This window comes from Melanerpes formicivorus, unplaced genomic scaffold (genome assembly GCF_026170545.1).
Source record: "Melanerpes formicivorus ecotype bairdi unplaced genomic scaffold, bMelFor1.0.p_v2 SCAF_74, whole genome shotgun sequence".
Lineage (NCBI taxonomy): Eukaryota > Metazoa > Chordata > Aves > Piciformes > Picidae > Melanerpes > Melanerpes formicivorus.
In genome coordinates, this window is record NW_027142426.1 from 2761243 (window position 1) to 2785781 (window position 24539).

Below are 24539 nucleotides of genomic sequence, written 5' to 3' on the forward strand. Positions count from 1 at the left end.
GTTCATGAATCAGAAAAGTCAGAACTGGGAAAGGGCTTTAGGGTCATCCTCTCCACCCCTCTCTGCCATTAACACTGCAGGCAAAAAAAACCAAACCCAAAACAACAACAAAAAACAACCCCAAAACAAACCAGTTGGCAATTCTGCAGCCTAAAATGCAATTGAGAGAAAAACAATGGAGCTGCTCTTAAGTGCAAATCCTGGAAGTAGCTACAGATGAACTATCTGATAGATTCCCTCATTTCTTTACCAATTATTTCCTTCCAATTTTGTAGCTGCTTCTGCAGCCATCAAAAGCAACTTACTGCTGACAGTTATGATTCTCGTACTTTATCACAGTTTACTCTTAGCGTTTGCCCCTGCCAGTCACTGCGTGTTGCAGCTTGCTATCATTTGCAGTTTTGGCCAGTGAGCACAATAGAGATTTCCAGTTCTCTTATCCATTCTGCCTCAGCAGTGACAGGTACCACAGAAGTGATGAATAGTTGTCACAGAATGTCAGGGGCTGGAAGGGACCTCAAAAGATCATCCTGTCCAACCTCCCTGCCAGAGCAGGATCACCTACACCAGATTACACAGGTACACATCCAGGCGGGTCTTGAATATCTCCAGAGAGGGAGACTCCACAACTGCCCCTGGGCAGCCTGTTCCAGGGTTGCATCACTCTCACAGGGGAAAAAAATTTCCTCATGTTTAGATGGAACTTCTTATGCCTCAACTTCCACCCATTCCTCCTTGTTCTGTCATTGCACATCACCAAGAAGAGCCTGAATCCTTCCTCTTGGCACTCACCCTTTACGTATTTATAAACACGAATGAGGTCACCCCTTAGTCTCCTCCTCTCCAAGATAAAGAGCCCCAGCTCCCTCAGTCTCTCCTCATAAAGGAGATATTTCACTCCCTTAATCATTTTTGTGGCTCTGCACTTCACTCTTTCAAGCAGTTCCCTGTCCCTCTTGAACTGAGGGACCCAGAACTGGACAGAATATTCCAGATGCAGCCCCACCAGGGCAGAGTAGAGGGGGAGGAGAACCTCTCTTCACTCACTAACCACACCCCTTCTAATACAGCCCAGAATGGCATTGGCCTTGGCCACAAGAGCACATTACTGGCTCATGGTAATTCAAACATCATAGCAGTACTGGTAACAATTTTCCCTGTAAACTAGTGTCTTCAGGCCCTATAAAGATTAACACTGCCCGAAGAAACACTGTTGGAATTATTTCTCTTCCCTGTGGTCACAGCCAATTCTGTTGGTAGAGAATTCATCTTGTGCTACTTCATTAAAGCTACTTCTATAAAAACAGCTACTGTTATATAAATATTTGTTGCTGAGCACATCTATTCTTTCCCTGTAGCTACAGAGCTGATATGCAGATAATACTCATCTCATTTATTACTTTCGAGTTTACATTCCTTTCTCCATCTCTTACAGGAAGAGAGTTTTCTAACTGAGCTTTAAGATTCTATAACACCAGACCTTGTAACAGATAGGAGCTATATGAAAATTTAGGACTCTTGTCTTTGGTACAGACTGCCTACTAACCCTGCTGGAAGACTTGCTTGTGACTTGTTGCCAAAAGACTGTTTTTTTAGTAGCATAGGCTCAGCTCTGTTGGCAAAGACAGGATCTCTTGACTGTCCTGTCTGTGGGTTAGATCGTGTTTGTAGTAGCTGGTGTACTTGTCTAGTCAACCTTGGCTAATATTTTGTTGTTGTTTAAAACAAAGACTCTTCTCTGGTTTCCATATGCTCCCTCATCAGTCCAGTACAATCTGGCCCTTTGGCAGAGCTGGACTGGTTTTCATCATCTGACTTAATGTTATTTCTTAGCCTCCTCGGTGGCTTAGTAGAACCAGGTGGGATGAACAGCAAAGAAGGGATTTCCCTGGCTAGAGCTTCATGTGTCATGCATGCTCTGCTGTGAAATGAGCCCTGTGCTGTCACTGTGCCTGAGGCAAAGGGTCCCAGAAGTTCAGGCTGTACCCAGCACTGGAGCTTGCACAGCCAGGTGGAAGATGAAGAACCAAACACAAAGGCTGGGAAATCTCAGCTTTCCATCAAGGAAGTCCAGAATATCAGTACCAGCAAATTAAGCATCATCTGAGAAGCACAGCTCAAAGGCAGTCCTGTCCTTAAGCACATGTTGCCAGCTTCTCTCTGAAGGACTCAGATGTCATCTAGAGCCAGTGCAGCATTTGTCTTTCCAAACTTTTCAGTTTCTGCAGAATCTGGAAGCACTGAAAGTCACTGAACTTCTATTGGTCCACTAAATCCGGGGGAGGAGGGATGAGATCCCTTGGATTTAGCCTGGCAACGAGGCAAACATCATAGCTGTCGTGCATGAGGACATTGACGGCCACCACGTTCCATTGGTTCTCCCACGTATCCAGCTCAAGGATCTCTTTGGTGATAACTTCATGACGTGCTGAAAAACAGAAGCAACAACAGCGGACATCAGAAGTCAAGTCAAACAGGATCAAAGAGGTTTGTGCAGTTACTATGATGATCCTTCTGTAAGGTGGCAGTGAAAAGATAATTTCTGTGGCACTAACAGCTACCCTATTCAAAGAGCATGCAAGTTGTCAACATATAGCAAATGAAATAGTGCAGATGGAGATCTGCACAATGTATTCAGTCCTCACACTCTGGACTCCAGGTGCAGCTGCAGGGACAAAAACACAAAGTGCTCTATCTTGGTAGAAGTATGCAGGTGGCATTTCATCATGCAATCAAGTGTCCAACGCTTATCTTTTAGAATCAGAGTGTTGCCTATTGTTAGCAAGTATGCCTACACACAGGATGTTGGCTTTTTCCTTGCCCTGACTGAAATACAGCTCTCTGGCTCCTGGAAGCGCTCCAATACCAGGGCTTTTCTTGGGCGCAAAGTCTGGACATCCTGTGATGCGGGGAAAAATGAAGACAGAAAGAAACCTCCAGGGCTTTAAATGTACTTTAGATGTTCTGAAGTGCTGAGGAATTTGTCATGAGCAGTCAGGTTAGAAGAATGCCTTTAAATCACAGCCAATCTCAAGACAAGAAGGTTTTTACTGAGATTATCCAAAAAATAATGAAAGAATCACCATGCAGCAGAGAACTACAGTTGTCATCCCATAGTGCTATACTAAACGGCTTAACACAAAACCTTTCCTTGCTAGCAGAAGTCCTGAAGTCTCCAGCAGTTGTTTCACAAAGCTAAAACTACAAAAAAACTACAAAAGTGTCTTTCACTTCTGTTCACTTTTTCTCACAGCACATAACCTTACTCTAAACTTCTTACTTTGAGCTGAGGACGTGTAAGTGCTCAGCTGTAAGCTTGCTTCTGATGTATTAGAAGACAGATCCTGGAGAGTTAAAAGCACAGCCACTTCTCAGGTACCACGATAAGAACCATCATAGCAAGAAATATCAAATACTCAACTCTGTCTTATTGAGTCTTAAAAGGCTGGTGACAGGCTAAAGCTTTACAGGGTCCAGATAGGTTTCCTTTCTAGAAAGCTTTATTTAACTCAAAAGCAAAAAATACAAACACCACCACCACATTCACCCCTTTCAACTGCATCTCATTGTTTGGACGCTACCATTCTGTGGAACCAGCAGCAAAGGACTGAAGGAGAAAAGAGTGAAGTACAGAAGAACATCTAGAAGTGTATGTTGTTTCTTACATTGGAAGCACAGACCACATATTTCTCCAGAGGACAGCAGCCCTGGGTGATTAGTGTTGTAGTTTAGGTTCCATGCAAAACTGGTGGTGGTGTTATGATGTAAAGTCATTAGATTTTGAATACCCATAGGGCTCCTTTGCAAGTAGCTTCAGGACACAGGGAGGACAAATGAAAATAAGAATTATTCTCCTCTCAGGACTGGTTTCCTTACTGAGCTGATTCAGGACAGTTCTGTTTGCTGTGGGTATTGTCCATGCATGGGGGTCGTGGATGTCTCATTGATGGATATTTGTGGACATTTTGGCCATGTGTACCTAAGGAAACCACTGACTAACCATTCATCATCCCTGCTCCCTCTCTTGCCTGATAAAGGAGTGCAGCACAGTGTTCCTGAGCCTGTACCCAGTTTCCCCTCAGTTGTGTCACAATTGATTGTAGCATAATTTTTGTTGGCCAAAACCAGACTTCTGGTACTTTCATGGAACTCTAGGAGCTTACTTGCATAAAATTTGGGTAAGATTTCAGCATTTACCCTCATCTGGACAGTCTTTGTTCCATTCCTATCTGCTGTTTTCTGAAAGTGAAACAAGCCATGATGGTTTGTTTATTGAACCTGGATATTAAAGGGGAATAATAACACTACATAGGAAAGCTGCACTCATCCAAGAGAGAAGTGGACTAGGGGGAATGGAATAAAGCTGGAGGTGGGGAGATTCAGACTGGACATGAGGAAGAAGTTCTTCACCATGAGAGTGGTAAAGCTCTGGAATGGGCTGTCCAGGGAGGTGGTTGAGGCCCCATCCCTGGAGGTGTTTAAGACCAGGCTGGATGAGGCTCTGGCCAGCCTGATCTAGTGTGAGGTGTCCCTGCCCATGGCAGGGGGGTTGAAACTAGATGATCCTCGTGATCCCTTCCAACCCTGACTGATTCTATGATTCTATGAACTGCGAGAAAACCCAGTTACATGTGAAGAGAGAAGACATGACTGACAAACTGCAAACAAATAGCATGTGCCACTACCAGCATAAAGCTCATTCCTGTATGACCCTGCAAGAGTAAACATTTTTTTTTTCCCTAAGAGGCAAATCTGGAGACACAAACAGACCTAAGCTGTGACATGGGTGGCTCCAGTCCCTGTATTTATTATTAGATCATCTCCTCTATGCAATAAATTTTTTAAGCCTGGATTTTCTTTGGCATGAATGCTGACAAAAATGAGACAATCTGAGGAAGAAAAAAAACCCCACCCACCCAAGCCAACAAACACTAGAACTGAGACATTCTGTGGGTTACTGTAACACTTCAGAAAAGAAAAAATAACATCATAATTAAAACATCAAAGACAGACTCAGCAACCCTTCCTTAGAAGCCTTGCTGTGTTTTTTCCTGACCTTGGTGACTTACAACCTTTAGTGTCCCTGTTTCCTTTTTCTGTAGGATGTTGTAACTGGTTTTGTTCCACTCTACAAATTCTACTTTCCAGCACATGGAGTATTAGTTAACTCTTAACCCCTGGGAGATAAAAGGGGTACGTTGTTGGAATAAAGGAAGCAATCATTCCTCTAGTCTTATCTTGTTTAATATGAAAGGAAGCAGCACCCTCTGGATGAGAAAGTTCATGTGAGGAAAAGCACTGCTCAAATTACAGTCACACTTCAGAAGAACATAAAATACATCCCTCCCCCCCCCCTCCACCCCCTTTCTTTTTAAGAGAGAAATTAGTTAAACCAGCACAATTGTTAAGCCTTTTTTGTTATTTTTTTCCTTAGGACAATAGAATTGGTAATGTTTTCCAAAGAGAATAGGACCTTTAATTCCAGGCTGCAGTGTGTCCAGTTCTGGGCCCCTCAGTTTAAGAAGGACATTGAGACACTTGAATGTGTCCAAAGAAGGGCAACGAGGCTGGGGAGAGATCTGGAGCACAAGCCCTATGAGAAGAGGCTGAGGGAGCTGGGGTTGCTTAGCCTGGAGAAGAGGAGGCTCAGGGAAGACCTTATTGCTGTCTACAACTACCTGAAGGGGGGTTGCAGCCAAGAGGAGGTTGGTGTCTTCTCCCAGGCAACCAGCACCAGAACAAGAGGACACAGTCTCAAGCTGCACCAGGGGAAGTTTAGGCTCGAGGTGAGGAGAAAGTCCTTCACAGAGAGAGTGATTGGCCATTGGAATGGGTTCCCCAGGGAGGTGGTGGAGTCACCATCCCTGGAGGTGTTTAAGAGGGGACTGGACGTGGCACTTGGTGCCATGGTTTAGTCATGAGGTGTTGGGTGACAGGTTGGACTTGATGATCTTTGAGATCTCTTCCAACCTTGGTGACTCTGTGATTTTGGCCTTAATCCCAATAAACAGTTTTCAGCATGAAGGTGCAAATAATTCCAATGTCTGCCTCATTGTCTCACCTTATTTATTTGATTTTTTTAAATGTATTTTTTTTTAAGGCAGTATCTTTGCAGCCAATTTTACTTACAGGAGAATAACATAATACCTGCCCCAAAAAATATAAATAATTGGTTATATTACACAGAATCACCAAGGTTTGAAGAGACCTCAAAGATCATCAAGTCCAACTTGTCACCACAGACCTCATGACTAAACCAAACACCAAGTGCCCAGATTACCTGCTTAAAAAACCACCCCACACAACTCCTTGTCATACATTCTGCATCACCTACCAGACAACCACCTTACCTAATGAAAAGATTTTGCTCCTTTCCAAATGCTTCCTTTTTGTTTCGTTGGGTTTTCGTTGTCTACAAAATGAGGGACTACTTTTCTGCACATTCTTGTTTAATTGTGAGAAGCTTTAAGAAACTTTCTTTACACTGTGTTTCCCTGCTTAGGAGTTAAACCACTTCATACCAAAATTATTCAGGCAGTACAAACCTAACTCTAATGCAGATTCTTCCCAAGCAGTAAAACAGTGTTTATAGAGGTATGGTTTATTTTTACTCAGGAAAGGAAAGGTCTAAACCAGCTCAGAGAACATTAATTCCAGCATAAATTTATCCCCATGAGGCATTGTGGCATGTCAAAAGAAAGTCAGAGCTCTTTTGGCACAGTTGTGCCCTCTTGACGTAAAAGTGCAGACTGAAGGCTAACACTGAGCCTACAAACCCATTACTTTCCCAGTGAAAGAACTGGAGTTATACCTGAAAATCTTTAATTACAAAAGTGCCAAATTCATATTTCATATATGCAAAGAGAGCAGCCTGAAAGCAAAATTAATCTACTCTTTCCATCCTCTTTTATATTCTGCTCCATAACTAAAACGCATTGCCAGAATTTTTCATGTGAAATTCTTCTTTGAATGCCCAGCAAACCCAACAAAAAACCCACTTTTTTTTTCCCAGCAAAGTAATTGCTTGCCCTCCATATACCCCATCAAGTTTGCCCTTTAAAAATGTTTATTTTCAAATATGATTCACACCACAAATAGGGCCAGGTTTCATTTTATTCATTCTCTCATGCCATTTGAATTAGGATTGACCATAAATCAGGATGAATCATTCCTGGAAAGACCCCCAGTATGACTGCAGGCAACATAAATATTTGATCTGCTCACTCTTGCTTTTTCTTTCTTTTCTCTTTCTCTTTTTTTTTACTGCATTCCATTTGTGATTTGGTTGGGAGCAGCAATAACTTTCCATGTGAATATAGCACATAGTCCCACTTTTAGTCGTTTTTTTTTTGACCTTGCTTTCTCTCCTATTTGGAACTGAACATTCAGATGCAATTAGTAGATTTTGGGTTGGGAGGATTAAAGGGAGGCAGATGCAGAAGAATGAAGCAATATGCTTAACAGGTAGAAAATCTATAGGTCATCCAGGACTATTAACCACGCAGCTATTGTGTCTGTAAGCCAACACAAATAAATTCACTCTACCATAGACTGTTTAGTCTCCAGAGCATTGAACTAAAAGAAAATTCATGCTGAATTTTAGTGCACTGGAGCTAAGTCTGTGGTAAGTTTGCTGCAATGTAGCCAGTATTTTGTCATTTTTTTTCCTAGAAGCCCATTGACATTGGCTCCATCTCATGAATGAGGAAACTGAGTTATGGAAAGAGTGAGAGCAGGTGCCAAGCCACGAGTCATGATGCTGCTGCATCAGTGCAGGGCAGGGACATCCAGAGTGGTTTGGGCCAAGCTCACCCACTTACCAGCTGCAGCACAGCAAAACTAACACACTGGGATGTAGCCAGCAGTACCAAAGCAAGTTTCTGCAGAGCAGAGCCAAATACCTCAGCACAGAACTGCATTATTTGGTGGGGGGAGTCTCAGTGTCACATCTGTCCTTGCCCATGAGCTCTGTGTCCTGGGACGTCCTCACACCTGGCTACTTGCCTGAGCTCCTGGTGATGTCGGCTCTCAGATTGTCACAGAACCTGTTCCTTTCCAGTCTGCAGTTTCCCAATGTGCTCTCTCTCTTTTGACATAAATAAGTTTGCTGATTTGTCAGTCTGCTCTTTCTGTGGAAAAAAGCACTTCAACATCACAAGGTGATTGCCAGTTCCCCAACAGCCCCCCAAATGTTTACTCAGGTGTTTCTTTCACTGGCTTCCCCAGTTCTAGTCACATAAAAGCCACCCCAGAGCTGCCTTGAAGCAGTTCAGGCTCCATTGGTGGTTTGTACCTGGTTTTGCATGCCGTTATCTGTACCAGAGAATGTTTTTAAACATAGGGGACTAGCCTCTGCTGCTTATCTTCCTCGCCACTAATAGCTGCTTTCATAATTACATGATGTGGAGTTAGGCAACTTGGGAATTCATGTTTGTGTTGCAAAGGGATAAAAGTGCATTTAGATCATTACCACCAGATGTCCTGGCTCCTCATTTGCAGTAGGAAAAAGAATAAGTTCACCAAGTCTGTGGCCTTCAATCCCATTTGTGTATGTGAGCTGCCCCTAACTCTACCGGCCTTACTAGCATAACACAGTAGACACCCCTTGTGGGGTCAAGAACATCCATCATCTGTGCCTGTGGGCAGAAGCAGGCAGAGAATACACAGGAGAGGGAACTTGGCTTGGCTGTTTAACATGCTGGCCAGCCTTCATGATGTTAAGTGTCAAGCCAGCATATCCCGCTAGACACAGAGAAAGCTGGGAGGCAGGTTGGGGCTTGAATTTGCAACTGTGGCAGCTTACTGTTTTCAGAGCACCTGCATGGAGTAAGGTAAGATATTCACTCTCATAGACAGGGCATCTCTCCTCTTCCTCTGCTGTGTGTAAGTCCTCAGAACCATAGTTTCATGATCTGCCCATTCACTCACAAATTGATCAAAATTTTAAAGATATATATGCAAAGAATGGGATGGTCTAGAGGAGGGAATTTCTAATTCAGTTCCTTCAGCTGGTTTTGAGTTTAGTTTGTTTGGGGGTTTTTGTTTGTTTTGGTTTGGTGGGTTTTTTTTTACTCATCCAGCTACTTCAGCTTTTAAGATCTTTCCAGCTTTTGTCTGTTGTTCGTAGGCAAGGCCTTTTTCAGATATAATCTTACAAGTGCTGGTCCTGCTTGTGATGCAAGTGACAGCAGGATCAGTGCTCTGGAAACCAACGCACCATTCATACGAGTGAAAACTGCAAGACAGGGATAAACATTTACTAGTCTCAGGCCATCAAGAGATACTGTTTCTAAATGCCTTACAATGGGTTAATACATTATTAATGGAGGGTATAAAGCATGTTTAGACTGTATGCATGATAGGCAGTTATGAACACAATAGAAGATGTCATACATGGCTACAAGCCATGTTTCTAAACAACCTATTGACCTCTTCAGCAACTAATTAAAACGCATTTAAATATCTATTAATCATTCATTAACCCTTTGTAAACTATAAATGAGTCTTAGTAAGAAGCAGGACTGAATTACTAGTCCCCTGCTGTCAGATACTGGCTCGAATTTAGATCTGAAGCGGGCAGGTGCTGCTCCCCAGCAATTCCCCTGACCTGTGCTGGCCTTATTTACGGTAGCGAGTTTCCAGCTAATGAGCAGGGGCTAACTGGGCGGCACTCTCTGGGAAGGCAGCAAGCGGAGGAGATCTCTCTTGCTTGCTGGGTCCCGGCAGCGGTTGGGCAGCTCAGGCCAATGCCGCGGGAGATTTAGGTGAAAGGTTGAGCAGCGCTTTTTTGGGGGGGACTTGTCACCCGGGCTGAAGAGACGTGCCCCAGGCACGGCACAGCGGGTGGCCACCAGCAGATTTCTGTGCTGAGCAAAGTACAGGGACCTTGAATCCCTTCCGTTGGTGGGAGTGTTTATTCAAATGGTAACGACTGTGGGCAGGAGAACTTTAATTATTCATCGCTGCCCAGTAAATTCTAGCGGAGGGAAACAAACCGTGCTGCAGATAGGCAGCTCAGGGTTTGCCCCTTTGCTTTATTTAGCTGGGAACATGGGAAGGTGCTGAAGAAACAGGTTTTGTTCCAGTCTCTCAACCCCCAAACTTCACAAGTGCAGTATTTACTGTGCCAGACTCCTTAATATGTCTAAATTTAATTTGATTCCAGTAATGTTCCATAACCACTATAATAAAAAATAAGCACTAGAATGATTCTCCATCTAAATCACATAATGGAGGAGCCTAGGGGGAACAGCCTTTATGGGAGATTAGTCAAAATAAATAACTATTAAGCCAGTCCACTGTCAGGAGAGGATGGCGTGGAGATACAAACTCATTAGCTCAGCTGGAATACAGTAATTACTACACAGTTCTGCACTGCTGCAAGCAGCACCTCTTTTATTCCAATATAGGGATTGCAGTTTATGTAAATGAGGAAGAGGAGGCCAGAAAATGAGTCTAGGGTAAGTATATAACTTTTTGTTTTTGTATAATGAGATTTACACAGCTAGTGTGAGTTAGGGCTCAGTCTTGCTGTCACCTATATTGGGTCACAGTTGCAAATACTGAATTGTGATTCTTGCATGCCAACTTTACCACTTGAGTGAAAATTTTGTCTCTACTTGATACTAGAAAGTAAATAACAGAACTGGGTTGAGCAGCTGTAGTCCCACACATGGTGCTAAACTCATTCCAGACTTTTTCAACATATCAAGGAAGCAGAACATTTATCTCCTCTGCTATAAACCACCACTGGAGAGAGATGGCAAAACTGTGAGGTCAGAGAAAGGTAGTTCCTCATCAGGTGCCATTAGCTGATGAACTCCTAAGATATTTTATGTGATACGTGCTGCTAATAGCAGATCTGTTAAACAGGTTATTATTTGCATGGAGGTGGCTGTCCCTCTACTTTCCACATCAGCTGATGTCACATGAGTCTACAGTAAAGGTGGCATTCTAATTAAAATCATAGAATCTTTTATGTTGGAAAGGACCTTTAACATCATCAAGTCTAGCCATTAACCCAGCAATGCCAAACCCACTGCTAAACCATATCCCTAAGCTCCACATTTACACGTCTTTTAATACCTCCAGGGATGGCAACACCACCGCTTCCCTGGGCAGCCTGTTCCAATGCTTGAAAAACCTTTTAGGTGAAGACTTTTTCCCTAATGTCCAATCTAAACATACCCTGGCATAACTTGAGGCCATTTCCTCTTGTCCTATCACTTGTTACCTGGGGGAAAAGACTGATGTCTACCTCTCTACAGCCTCCTTTCAGGGAGTTGTAGAGAGTTACAAGCATTCCTCTCAGTCTTTTTTTTCATTCTCTGGGCTAAACACCAATTCCCTTAGCCACTCCTCGTAAGACCTGTGCTTTAGACCCTTCAACAGCTTTGTTGCCCTTCTCTGGAAATGCTCCAGCAACTCAATGTTCTTCATGTAGTGAGGGGCTCAAAACTGAACACAGTATTTGAGCTGCAGCCTCACCAGTGCCAGGTACAGGGAAGTAATTACTTCCTTGGTCCTGCTGGCCACACTGTTGTTGATACAGACCAGGATGCATCAAATTGAAAAAAAAATCAACTCTGGATTTGAATTTATTAATTCAAATCTGTGAGACAGGCAGTTGGACCTATGTCTATAACCTGAAACCAGAGCTACAACCCCCAGCCCCCTGAACCAGGCCATCTGTATTTTTGCAGCTGCAATGCAAAGTCAATAACCATGTGTCTCTGCAAGCTGACAGTGACAGCAGATGCCACAGTCCCAGCAAACATGCATGCTTCCTTTCATTATTTTCACCAGAAAAAATATATCCCTACTACTCAGAAACAGTTAAAAAGAAAGGGATGCCCGTCTAGCTGCCACTTCATAAGCCTTTAATGCTGAATACCTGCTCACCACCCCCGTGGGTGAGGCACACTAATGAGGTGCTTCTGCCGTGCACAGGCTCAGGTTAATAGCTGTCAGCCTGTGCAGGTGTCAGGTTTTAGTTCTACTTAATGGCAAAGGAAATAAAACTTGTCAAGAGGAATATTGTACAGTCAGAGCACAAAGGCTGGCTTAAAATCCATAGTTAGTGCAGTACCCACAGCAGCATATTTCACCAGTTAATGGAAAGTCGATTGCCTGCTACACATTGAGTCCTTCTCAGTGGTCACACTACAGCTGAGGTTTTCACTCCACGCAAAGCTAGCAACTAGCAGACAAACCCAAACCACTGTAAACATTTCTGAGTGCCTTGCTGAATGCTGTAACGTTGCTGACAAATGAAGGCATTCACAGCACTAGGCTGCTGGAGCTGAGTGCCACAGACAAGCAGATTAATGGTTCCTACTTGCCACAATAGTTTTAGGAGAAAATGAGCTAGTTTATATAAACTACTGGTTAAAAGATAAAGTTTGGGAAGTCTTGCTAAGGAGGAAACAAATCCAAAACAAGCAGATGTTATTTTTTCAGGGTACTTATCATGATTGTAGGAACATGCATTTGTCCATTAGGGGTACAACAAGGAGGTCTCAGAGAGGTTTGTACCATTTAACTATAGACACCAAGCTCCTGATGTGTTTGTCTTAGGTAAGTCAAGTTAGAATCTCCCATATCCTGATCAAAACACAGACCATTAAGAGGCAAGAGAAGTGCTCAGTGTTCTTAATTGCCTTCTGGTCTTTCAGAGCAGATGTAAAGCACTTTAGGACTTGAATCTCCCTGTAGAACTGGCTGTACTTCTCCTTATGCTGCAGGTAGCCTGGGGCCAGCTAATGTCTTAGTGTAGACACTACAGATAAGTGTCTATCTCCTTTTCTCCTTCACAGCCTCGACCAAGCTTCTCTTGAGGATGTCTCAGCAGGGGAAGTCTTACAAGCTGTGTTTACCAACACAGCTCAACACTGAGCACCATTCATTGAAGAGTTCAGAGAAAGTTTTCTCTTGATCAAGCTTCAGTATATTTTGGAGTCCACTCATCCTTTACAGAGCCTATGCTCTGTATTGTTGCTCTCAGTTGGCCGAGCTGACTTCCCTCTCGGGTCTCTAAGTAGCTGCAGTTTTGCATTTCCTGCTCCTGGGAATGCTGTTATGGCTGCCTCACTTGTCCTTCTTCAAGCAGACAAAGATTTGTGAGAGGCAAGATATCTGGGATGGGAATCCTACCTTCACAAATCTTCAAGTCACACATGAGATTCAGAAGAGATGGTAGCTGAGCATCAATCTTCATCCAAATTTAAGGGCCTTTGAACAGCTGAAAGCTGCTTTCAGGCTTTGTGCTTATGCACAGCATCTCTCATGTCAATACTTGTGCAGAAAGACGTACAGAGCATGGCACATTTGAGTAAAACTAAGATGCAACAATGTCCTTAGGTCAGCTTTCATGCTGCTGGATCAAGTTAAGAACATGTGAAGGCAAGCTGAGGCTGGGGAGTTGGGGACAGATCTATAGTGCAGAGGAAGTTGTTTGCAGTCCCTTATAGACATTGGCTAAGGCTTTCAGTTGCAGCAGTGATCTTGGCTTATTTTTCTGTGTTTTTGAGAAGCATTCATTCTTGAATGTTCACAGCAGCCCTTTAGTGTTCAGCAGGCAAAAAACTCAGAGACTACAGCTGTGCCTTCAGCTTGTTCCAAAAACCCCACTCGGCTGAAACTAAATTATAATGTTCTGTAAAATTGGAATATCCTCTCTTGGTTGCATCCCGCACAAAAACCAAAGTGACATGCCAAGAAACCTAAAAGACTAAAACCAAACAAGCACATTCTAAAATAACTCTATCTGCTACTAAAGCAGCAGCAGCAGCAGCACATGCTGTTCTGTGAATATCCTGAAGCTGCTGAGCAGCTGTAATTGTGAAAGAGCAGAGTCAAGCCACCCTCTCCAAATTCCCATATGACAGTAATAACTCTCTCTCACTCCATTCTTCACCCCCCAAAGAGCTGAACAGGCAAGAGCTTTTTCCAGCAAGGGAGAGAGGCGAGGAAGAGAAGTCAGGCTGATACCCTCTTCAGGTTCAGCATATGGAGTCCACCCTTCTTTTTCTTGCTGATGGTAGATAGAAATTGTTAACAAAAATTCAGAAAGCCCTTTCCCTTTCGTAACTTGTAAGTCCCATCAAGAAGCCTGTCTTTAAGGCACAGCTTCCTCTCAACTTCTCAAACATGTGGCTACATCTGAGGTACAGTTGACAGAATCTTATTTTGGCTCCCTTGTTAATAGACATCACAACAGCCTCTAACAACACAATCACATATAATTTCTTCACTGGCATACAAAACGCACACGCAGGGGGCAAGAATTCAGGTTGCACAGGTAACTGCAAAACCAGCATTTTCTAACTTTGAGTTGTTGTTTTTCCAATCTAAATAGCACTTTAAGTGCAGGGGAGTTCTATACATAATTATCTAGACTGCAATAATACAGTCAGGAATCAGGACCCCATTGAGCTGACAAACACACAAAAGATGGCCGTCTTCAGATCCGCAGGGGCACTTTCAGCCTCTCCCAGTGCTACCACTCTTTATACATGACTCAGTGACAGAATGTGGTGGTATTGTACAGGGTGTTTTTATGGCTCTGAAGCTAGCTTATTCAGAAAATCTCATACTAAAATGTTAGTCATCTTGAATGAAATTGCTTCATTTGCCAGTGCAAATCATCAGCCTTTTGCGATTCGTGCCCACTAACTTCAGCGTTTTTCATAACGTTGCTGAGAAAAAGACAAATTCGATGGCACAACATTTGCTATGGAAACAGTGATGTGTCAGAATCATAACTGCCATGAGGTCATGGAACTTCCATCAGAGGTGACACAAGAACGTGCCTGTAAGGGAGCTGCCATACAATTGTTCTCAGGAAGCAGCTTCCTCAAACAGCAGCAAATGCAGGGAGGGGAAGGTGAGCTGTGAAGCAGCTGATAAGAACCATCATTCTAAAATAACAGCAGCTTTAGAGTTTGTAATGTGAAGGACATCACCCAGTGATACCATGTGGCCATTCCTGGGCAACAGTGAGCCTGATATGACATTTATTAGTGGTGGAGAATGAATAGAACAGAATTAACTAGATTGGAAGAGACCTTCAAGATCATCGAGTCCAACCTATCATCCAACATGATCTAATCAACTAAACCATGGCACCAAGCACCCCATCCAGTCTCTTCCTAAACACCTCCAGTGATGGCGACTCCACCACCTCCCTGGGCAGCCCATTCCAATGGCCAATCACTCTTTCCATGAAGAATTTCTTCTTAACATCCAGCCTAAACCTCCCCTGGTGCAGCTTGAGACTGTGTCCTCTTGTTCTGGTGCTGGTTGCCTGGGAGAAGACACCAACCCCCACCTGGCTACAATCTCCCTTCAGGTAGTTGTAGGCAGCAATAAGGTCTCCCCTGAGCCTCCTCTTCTCCAGGCTAAGCAACCCCAGCTCCCTCAGCCTCTCTTCATAGGGCTTGTGTTCCAAGCCCCTCCCTAGCTTCGTTGCCCTTCTCTGGATGTGTTCCAGCAATTCAGCGTCTTTCCTAAACTGGGGGGCCCAGAACTGGACACAGGACTCGAGGTGTGACCTAACCAGGGCTGAGTACAGGGCAGAATGACCTCCCTGCTCCTGCTGGCCACACTGTTGCCTGTACAGGCCAGGATGCCATTGGCCTTCTTGGCCACCTGGGCACACTGCAGGCTCATGTTCAGCCTACCATCAACCAGCACCCCCAGGTCCCTCTCTGCCTGGCTGCTCTCCAGCCACTCTGACCCCAGCCTGTAGCACTGCATGGGGTTGTTGTGGCCAATGTGCAGAACCTGGCACTTGGATGTATTAAATCTCATGCCGTTGGACTCTGCCCATCTGTCCAGCCTGTCAAGGTCCCTCTGCAGAGCTCTCCTACCCTGTAACAGATCAACACCTGCCCCCAGCTTGGTTTCATCTGCAAATTTACTGATGATGGACTCAATCCCCTCATCTGTGCATCTGTGCTGCTGCTTTTTCCTAGAAATGAAGCTGGGCTACCCGCTGTATGTGACAGAAGAGTTTAAGTCTGCATGTTTTGAGACTCTTGGCATTTATGATGAAAAAAATGGTTAACAGTGCTGGAGATTTAGACAGAGCTAAGCGCAGCTGGAAGGAACATGAACTAAAAGAAGAAATACAGCCATGGGGCTAGGATTATTTAATATCAGCAGATATGGAATTCAAGTCCTTTTGTATCTCTGTTCCCTACCCAGAGTACTCATTAAGCATATGAGGTTTTTCAGCATTGATTATGAACAGCAGGTAAGCAAATATGCAGAGCCAGATAGCTTGGCTGAGGACAGACAGATAGTGCCTTAATTTCAATAAATATGCCCAAGTTCTTTCATGTCCATAACACACCAAGCTCCCAATCTCGGTAGTTGTGGATGTAAAACCAGAACAATTCTGCTGAAATTGTAGATTCATGCAGATTTATCATAGATCAGAAACATCCTGAATTTTTCATGCTTTGTTAAGGAAAAACCCCACAAAGGGCAAACAGAACACAATTCATATTTACATTAGGAGTCAGTAGTCCAAAGGGCAGAATCATCTCTGTGGTTACAGGGCATGCCAGTGCCACCTGATGGGGTTGGGCCATCACCAGATCAGCCGGTATAAAGTGGACATTATTTCAACTGTACAGGAAACATTAAACTCATTTTAGTACCTGCTCCACGAAATCCTCCACAGAGATACAGCTTCCCATCCACAGAGCCTGCGCTGCTAGAGTTTGTTCGTAGGGAGAGGAGGGGAGAAGGCATAGCAGGTCCATCCCTCCAAAAGTCTCCATCAGGGTTATAGATCTCCACTGCATCAAGACATTTTCGTGTTTGTCCTCTGTCTTGACCAAGGCACCCAATTCCTCCTGCAAAAGACAGGTAGGTGAAATGTAGCAGTCACAGGTTCTGCTGAAAACCACTGTTGGCTGCAGCATTTTTCCCTACATGTTCTCATCTCCTTCTCTCTTTTTATTTTTTCCCTTTTTTTTCCCTCTGTTTTGCAGCTCCAGAAGTTTATTAGAAAGTAAATTCAAAGCAGAAGTTACTGGACGTTCTCTACAGACATCAAAGCAAGATCTTTTCTGAAGTCTTGCATCAAAGGAAGGACAAGCAGCATGCCTTCAGAAAGCAAAGGTATTTTCTCTTGTTTTCTGCCTGCATAATAGGAATTGTCATAATTACTTGTTCTGTACAGTAGGAATTGTCATAATTACTTGTTCTGTGTGATGGACAAATTGCTTTATCATTAGGTTGCAATGGATCAAAAACTATTTTGCAGTTACTGTTAGTGGATGTGACCCTCACACATGTTAGCCAACAGACTGGTGGGTTTGCTGGTTAGCTGTCTTCAACAAAAGGAAAAGATTGCACCCATTTCTTAAGGGAAATCGACTTTGAGAAACAAACCCATTCAACATGCAGGAGTGCCAGCTGAGTTATTTGTGACAGGCCCTGCTGCCGAGAGGTTAGTTAGGATGCTTAGAGTCAGTGAGTTTGAAACAGATCCATTCTGTTTGCTGGGACATACTGCAACAGGCTGCAGATGCACCTGAGATCTCGGCGCATGCTGGAAACACTGTCCACTGAAATTACAGTGTAAATGTTGCCTTTCCAAATCCTTTCCAGTGATCAAATGAAGATTTTGAATTCACAGCCTTTGATTCTCCAGAATTAATATGCTGACGTACCCTCACAGGTTTTCCATCTGTGCCAGTGGACACAATACCCTGTAATGAGCACTGATGGCGTGCTGAAGGGGCTCTTTTGTGCATGTGTGTGTGTATGTGACCACTTTTAAATATCAAACGACTGCAATATGCAAGCAATTTCCACTTGAAGGCTGCCTTTCCAGATACACGTGTAGGGCTGCTCAGTTGTGCAAATCCAGAATGCATTGTAGGCATGTAATTATGCCTTTGCATATGCAAAGGGAAAGGATTGCAAGGATAACCTGTGCAAGGCTGGTACAGCTGCTTTTAAAATACATTGCCCCTAGTGCTGTTCAGCTGGTCTGTCAGAAAAACGAGCCCCCAGTACTCAAAGTTCTACTTGCACAGGGTTTTTCATCTGCCTCTTAGTATGGACTGTATTATATTTTGAAACCTTTCTGGCTTCTCCAAAAGTATTTAAGAGGCAACTACATGTCAGTGGGGACCACAATGTTCCAAACGTTCTACTACTACATTCCTGACTTAGTATTTTAATCAGTTAAAGACAAGATGAGTTATCCCTGCATCAGAGCAGCAAAATTAGAAGCAAATTCATTGTCCTCTATCACAAGCAGGAAGTTTACCTCCAGCTGAATTTAGCAGCATTTGATTCAGTTCAATATCTGAATTTGAAAAACCTTCACTGGGTTTGATTTTCAGCTCCTCTCTCATGCACAGCACATCTTTACTTGCCCTAATACCTACCAGCAAGGTCCTAGCAGTTAGCATTGTGTTTCACTCTGTGTGAGCTTAAACAAGGCTGCCATACAAATGCCTTCATTGCCAATTTAACAACCCCAGCTAAGCAGCATTTGTTCTGATGGGCTCTTCCTTGGAGGCTTGATTCACCTAAGAGGGCTGAGGGAGGGAGTAATGGTGGTCAGAGAATTTTGCTAATAATTTCCATGTCATAAAGGGAGTTGTATACATCACCACGCTGAGCCTTTCTGATGAGTCTCACTGAGCTATTCCTTAGGACTCTGTCTAAACAAAAGCAAATTTCAGAAATCAAACATTAACTTCCTGTATTGTTCTTTGTGCCAGGAGCATTGCCCTCCCCTGTGCAGTATTATCCTTTGCTCCTTACTGGCTTACAAGAAAGGTGCCACTCCAGGGACAGAACACTATTCCTCCAAATTTATCAAGAAAAATTATAAGAGCTAATCAGGCTTTTTCCCCCCAACTGATAAGTCTATTTAACTGATGACTTGTCCCATAGTCTTTCAGATTCTTTAGCATCCATTGGCAGAATCCCAGAGATGATTTGCTGCCTGGGTATGTACAGTCTACAGAACGCAGTGTAATGTAGAAAGAGAGATTCAAGGCAGTTTTCACTGAGAACTAATAATATCAAAGCTACTCACAGATTAATCTGATCTGTTCAAAAGACAGCATCGTGGTGCCAAAGACAGACTGCTGCTGGTTATCAAGCTGGCTGTGTTTCAAATTAGCCCAGGTGTTACTGCACACCACTGAAGAATATGTATTCACCCATAAGCCTTCATATGGGGAATGAAAGAGCATCTTGTTTAGAGGAATGAATGGTACCAGTTAGGGAATGCATGTGGCATGTCAGAGCCAAACAACAATAGCTTTGCTGATTGCCTCAACGTTTCATGGGGGAGGCAATGGACAAAATGCCTCAGAATTCCTCTAGAAGTATAATTGCTGTTTATTTCTTAGTGCCTTTTTAGTGCCATTTCCTAAATCAAGTAACTGTGGGACATGGTAATGTCAGAAAGAACAGAGAGATTCAGGTGCAGAATTGATACAGCAGTCAGTGACTTTTGGCAAAAAAATCACAACCATTACCAGTCAGTGAAGACATTCAGCTGCCAATCCAGGGGCCCCACCACCAAATAATTTTCCTGTGCAGCTACTAGAAAAGTATTTTTGTGACCTACTGGAGCACCTTTTCAGAAGTTTCAGAGCTAACACATATTTTCAAGCATTTATGAAACCTTCACCGAATAGCTCAAGCAACTGAAATTTAACCTCTTTTAATTCTCTCATTATCAGAAATAGGCCTGAAGGTATAAAATATCTCCATTTTATTTACACTCTGCACAGCCCTTTCAAATAAATCCAATTTCGTGCTCAATTTACAAGTGCAAAGCTAAGCTCTCAGCGAGTGGAAATTAGGAAAGAAAAATCAGAGGGGAATAAAGTTTAATTTTCAAGCTTAGAAAAAGAGTCTTCTGAAAAACAAGAAATGAAGATTTGCAATCTCCTCTTCTAAAGCAATGCTAACACTGATATATTGTTTACCAAGGAATATGAGGTTATTAGACTCTACCAGCGCTGCTTTTACTGTTCCCCAGACGCAGCAACTGAGAAACATTCCTGTGAGACAAGAGGCTGATGTCTCAGACCTCTTCCCAAAGAACTGAATACACAAATCACTTTTAAAAAACTATAAATTAATGTTCTCAAATTTAAGTCAATTCACATCTGCAACAGGGTGGAAGCATCTCACGTTAACCAGGCCATCAATGCATATATCATGCAAAGCTTCAAACTGACAGAAAACAACCCAAAGGAACTTGCCATGTCAGACAATTCAGGCTGTGTCGTGCTTTGTCATGCCTGACTCCAGATCCAGGTCCCACTGTCTCCCTCATTCAGATTTATGAAACCACTTGGATTGTAAGTGGAGACTCATAGAATCACAGTTAAGACTGTGAAGACTGTCTTTATTTCATGTTCTCTGGGTAAAGCAGCTGAGCAACTGAATTCATGCTCTGCTCCTACAGGAGACTCTACATAAAATGAGTGTGACCTTTAAGAAGCTAAGGCTAAGCAGAAAAGAGAGCAGAGGGGTTTGGGTCATTTTAGGGAGACTCTTGGGCCAAGTAATACTCCAGGAGTGCATGGATGTGTACTTGCAGTTTTACTTAAACCACCCAGAACTATAGGTGGAATCACTAAATTGTAAGCTGTGGTAAAAGCCTCCTGGGAGTACCAACAGGTGTGCAACGAGCAGCAACTGCTATTTCCATGCCCACTGTCTGGAATGGGTGCTGGGGAGGGTCCTTCATTGAGCCACACTTTTCTATCTCATCACAGAAACATTCAGGTTGGAAAAGATCCTCAGGATCACTAAGTCCAACCGATGAAGTTGGACTACTCTACAAAGTTCACCCTTAAACCAGATCCCAAGTCACTACATCCAAATGACCTTTAAACACATCCAGGGTTGGTGACTCAATCACCTGAACACAAACAGAGCAAGTGAATTCAACACTACTTGTCTTAGATCTCTACATAAAACCCAATTATTCATCCTTTGTGCTGAGGGAGATGGAGTTCTCACTGGGAATTTTGAGCATTTCTGTCATGTTCACATTCATCACACAAGAGGATTTAATCCCAGAACTCAGTGTCACCCCTAGCCCCTACCCCTTACAAAGACACCCTTCCAACATGTTAAGCATTTTACATTATGAGCTTTCCCTAGGAGATATTTCAGATGCCACTGAAAGACTAAAACAAAGCCAGCGAAGCCACCTTTGTGTTCCCAAACCCATTAATGCTTGAGAGCTTGCTGTATCACGCTTGGATGATTCTGCAATCAAACATATTTTCAAGGGCACTCTGTAAGCAGTGGTTCTAATGGACTTTAAATTTAACATGAAGCTCCATTAGTAAAATAAATATATAAATAAAAGCACGTGATCTTTATTAAGGACTCAGGCTAGAAAAGACAAGCCTTTGATGCAGGAAGGCAAAGCAGGGCAGGTGATGCAATTAGCATGGCTTCAGAATTTCAATGAGGGATGGTTCTGTGCCTTGCTATACTCATGTGCTGCTCAGTGCTGACTGAAGGCAAAACATATTGCTTTGACTAAAATGTGCTGCCTCCCCATTACCTCATGATTGTTTGAGAAGACTGAATGCAATTTGTGTCACATCAGTTCTCATAACAGAACACCCTTCCAGCACTTGAAGGGGAATATCTGCAATGGCTGTGAAGTGGTAAGGAGCCATTGGCAATCATTAGTTCAGTGGCTGTAGAGGAAGTATCTCAGATAAATCTAGATATGTCTAGAGGAGTGAGACACACTTAGATGAGTTTCAAGAGACAGGCAGCATTCCTACCTACACCTAGCTGTGCCCTACCTACACCTAGCTGTGTCACTCATACCTGTAAAAGCAGGCAGTGGTGCAGAGTAACCGCACTTTGAAGGCTCATCCACACAGAACTCCTATGCAGCTAAATCTGCCGGGCAGCTAAGTCCAAGATGGACTTCCCCCCCCACCCCACCCCAGGATAACCTCAGACCAAGTTTGTGTTGCTCACTGCACAGACAGGATGGCTGATCACCTACAAAGTGGTTGGTGGTCCAGATAGGACCGAAAATAGTTTAGGCAGTCCACTGAAAGGAGCAGGTGATGGTGACACCTGAATATCAAACTTCATACCATTTAATTTGGTTCCTCCACTAGGAGACAGCTGATACTAGACATGAGCTAGTGTCTTTCAGCCAGGGCAGTGTATCAGGGAGCAAAAAGAGCATAGCTGCTCCCAAGGGGAAGAGCACCCAGGTAATCAGCTCACCATTAGGGCACAGCTCAGCAGAACCAGAGGCAGGGAGCTGCAGAGGATCCTACCAGCATTTCTCAGGCACAAAGCAAAGAAGCAAGAACAAGCTGCTACCCCTGGGCCTGTGTTTAAGTGGTGCTCCTGGACCTATGGGCAGAGGGTGTGGGTGGAAGTCCCAGATGATGCTGGTCAGGATGATCAAGACCTATTAAAGCCCTCAAGGCATTAACACTGTAATTCTTTATTACATAATTAAGTCCTGTGATCACAATACTGAGCGACATGTATTCTTGCTAGTGCCTCTTTGAGGTTTTATCAAAGGAACCTGGGAAATAGGGAAAGAAAAAAAAAAAAACACCAACATGTAATTCCCCAACAAGCAGGTGAATTCTAAGCTTTGCCTCTGGTAAAATAATTCACTATTGGGTTGATCTCTGTAATGCACAATGGATTTACTAATGCTAATCTCTCCTGTACCATCTCCCTTCATTACTCTTTAACAGCACTCAAGCTGAGAGTCTCAGCACTTTGGTTGCTCTCTCACTCTCTGCAAGGCAGAGCTGCATAGCTGGTGTCTTGGACACAGAAAAAGAGGAGCAATAAAGCTAGCCCTGGCAGGCACTTCCAAAGGTGAAATTGAGAAGCATTGTCAGTCTTTATTAACACAGATGAGGTAATGCAGCTTGCTTGTAGAAGACGTGAAGGCAAAAGATTGATTAGAAGGAGGGCTGCAAACACAGGTGATTGACTTCCTAAACAGTCAGCACTTCAGTTCCATCTCCTTCATTTCTCCTGTAATGGCTTGTTCTCATTTCCTTTCATAACCATTTCTGATTCCATCTATCAGACCAAATTTTTGCCTTTTTTGTTCCTCCTTGCACACAGGCACTCTGGAGGCTGCTGCACAGGTATAACAGAGCAGAATCTCTCTGCCCATAATCTGCTCCTTGTCAGAACTCCAAAGTGTATTTATAAATGGACATATTTAGTTTAGAAGAAGGTGTTATTCAAAAACACAGCTAACACTCTGCCATGAAAAGCTACAATGTCTCCTTCCAGCCCCTCCTACACAAGCTTTCCCTTCCAGGGAGACCCCAAATTACATATTCAAATGAGTATTTTATAATCAAGGCATCCAGTATTTAATTGAACCACATTTAACTGCTTAAAACTTTTAAAAGAAGGTCTCAGCAAGAGTTCAGGTGAAAAAAAACACCAAGTTGTAAATAAGTAGGATGCCAGGCTAAGGAGGACAAACAAAAATTCTTTGATTCCTAAATCTCCCCTAATAGGATTTCTCATTTAAGTCGTCCTATGTGTTCTTATTTGTAAAGCAGGAATTATATAACACAAGAGCAAGACATGGGTAAAGCTGCCATGGTGATACAACACTTTTTTACCTGTATTTCCTAGACACTAGTTGTACTGAACATGGTTTACCATAAGCTAATGAATATGACATTCAAATGGATCCATTTGGATAAGTGTTCCTAATTTATCTGTTGGCTGTAATGAGTTTTCAGAGACTTAGCTGGAAAGGATATTTTTTTTTTTAAGCAAGAGATTAAAATGCATGACCTTAAATAGAGCCCTCCCCTCTGGTTTTCTTCCAGAAGTGTCTCAATTGCCTCTGTCATTAAGAACACAATACTGCTCTTTCTTGGGCTTTCCAACGAATATAGTTATGTTCCTGGGAAAATATGGAGAGAAAGAGCTAGGACCAGTCAAATGGGATGAATAGGAGAAAGGATTTTGAGCCCTAGGAAATGCTGTTCATTTACTTATGAGGATTATGTACACTGTATAAATAGCCTAAGATTCTCTAGGAACATTACACAACAAACAGACAATTATATGGCAGGATTGCTGATTAAGACCATGGTACAGGCTCCTGAACAACGCTATTGCTCAGACCAAAAACTCTAATCTATTTCTCATTTCCCTTTCATCAGTGTAACTCTAGAATAATTCCATAGAAGTCATTAGGGTTTTACACACTGGAGCTGGCAATTAGGCTGGAAAGAGTTTTTGGACAGTGACTACGTACTCTGTTCTGTGCCAATAGGACTTGTCAGAAATTAACACTTCAAAGGCTAAGCATCACATTCTGATCTGGGTTAGAATGAGTCTGACACAACACAACTGAGATCAACAGACTACTTACTGGAGATTTACACCTACATGGATGAGAGCAAGAATTAGACTTGGATATCAAAGAGTCTGCTACTGTATCATATTAAAAGCTAGACCTCTGTCTATGCTTTTTGCTTCATATTTATGATAGAAATTTG

At 43.1% G+C, this 24539-nt stretch overlaps 2 protein-coding genes across 3 annotated transcripts in view; one reads left to right on the plus strand and one right to left on the minus strand.

The window, feature by feature from the left end:
* Positions 1 to 1378: 1378 nt before the first annotated feature.
* KBTBD12 (kelch repeat and BTB domain containing 12) overlaps positions 1379 to 24539 on the minus strand; it is a 50797-nt gene continuing 27636 nt past the window's right edge. Inside the window, exons 5-6 of the mRNA XM_068163785.1 lie at positions 16665 to 16862; positions 1379 to 2428 (exon numbers count right to left, since the gene is read on the minus strand). Of these exons, the coding sequence (XP_068019886.1) occupies positions 2259 to 2428; positions 16665 to 16862 (368 nt within the window). The 3' untranslated portion in view covers positions 1379 to 2258. The remainder of the gene's footprint in view (positions 2429 to 16664; positions 16863 to 24539) is intronic.
* Positions 2368 to 24539, plus strand: part of MGLL (monoglyceride lipase) — a 130861-nt gene continuing 108689 nt past the window's right edge. The window contains exons 1-2 of one of the 2 annotated variants that reach the window (XM_068163789.1): positions 2368 to 2487; positions 17001 to 17130. In XM_068163789.1, coding sequence (XP_068019890.1) covers positions 17112 to 17130 — 19 coding nt within the window. In that variant the 5' untranslated portion in view covers positions 2368 to 2487; positions 17001 to 17111. Of the gene's footprint in view, positions 2488 to 16673; positions 16876 to 17000; positions 17131 to 24539 lie in introns of those variants that run through there. The other variant, XM_068163788.1, reaches the window with a different exon arrangement.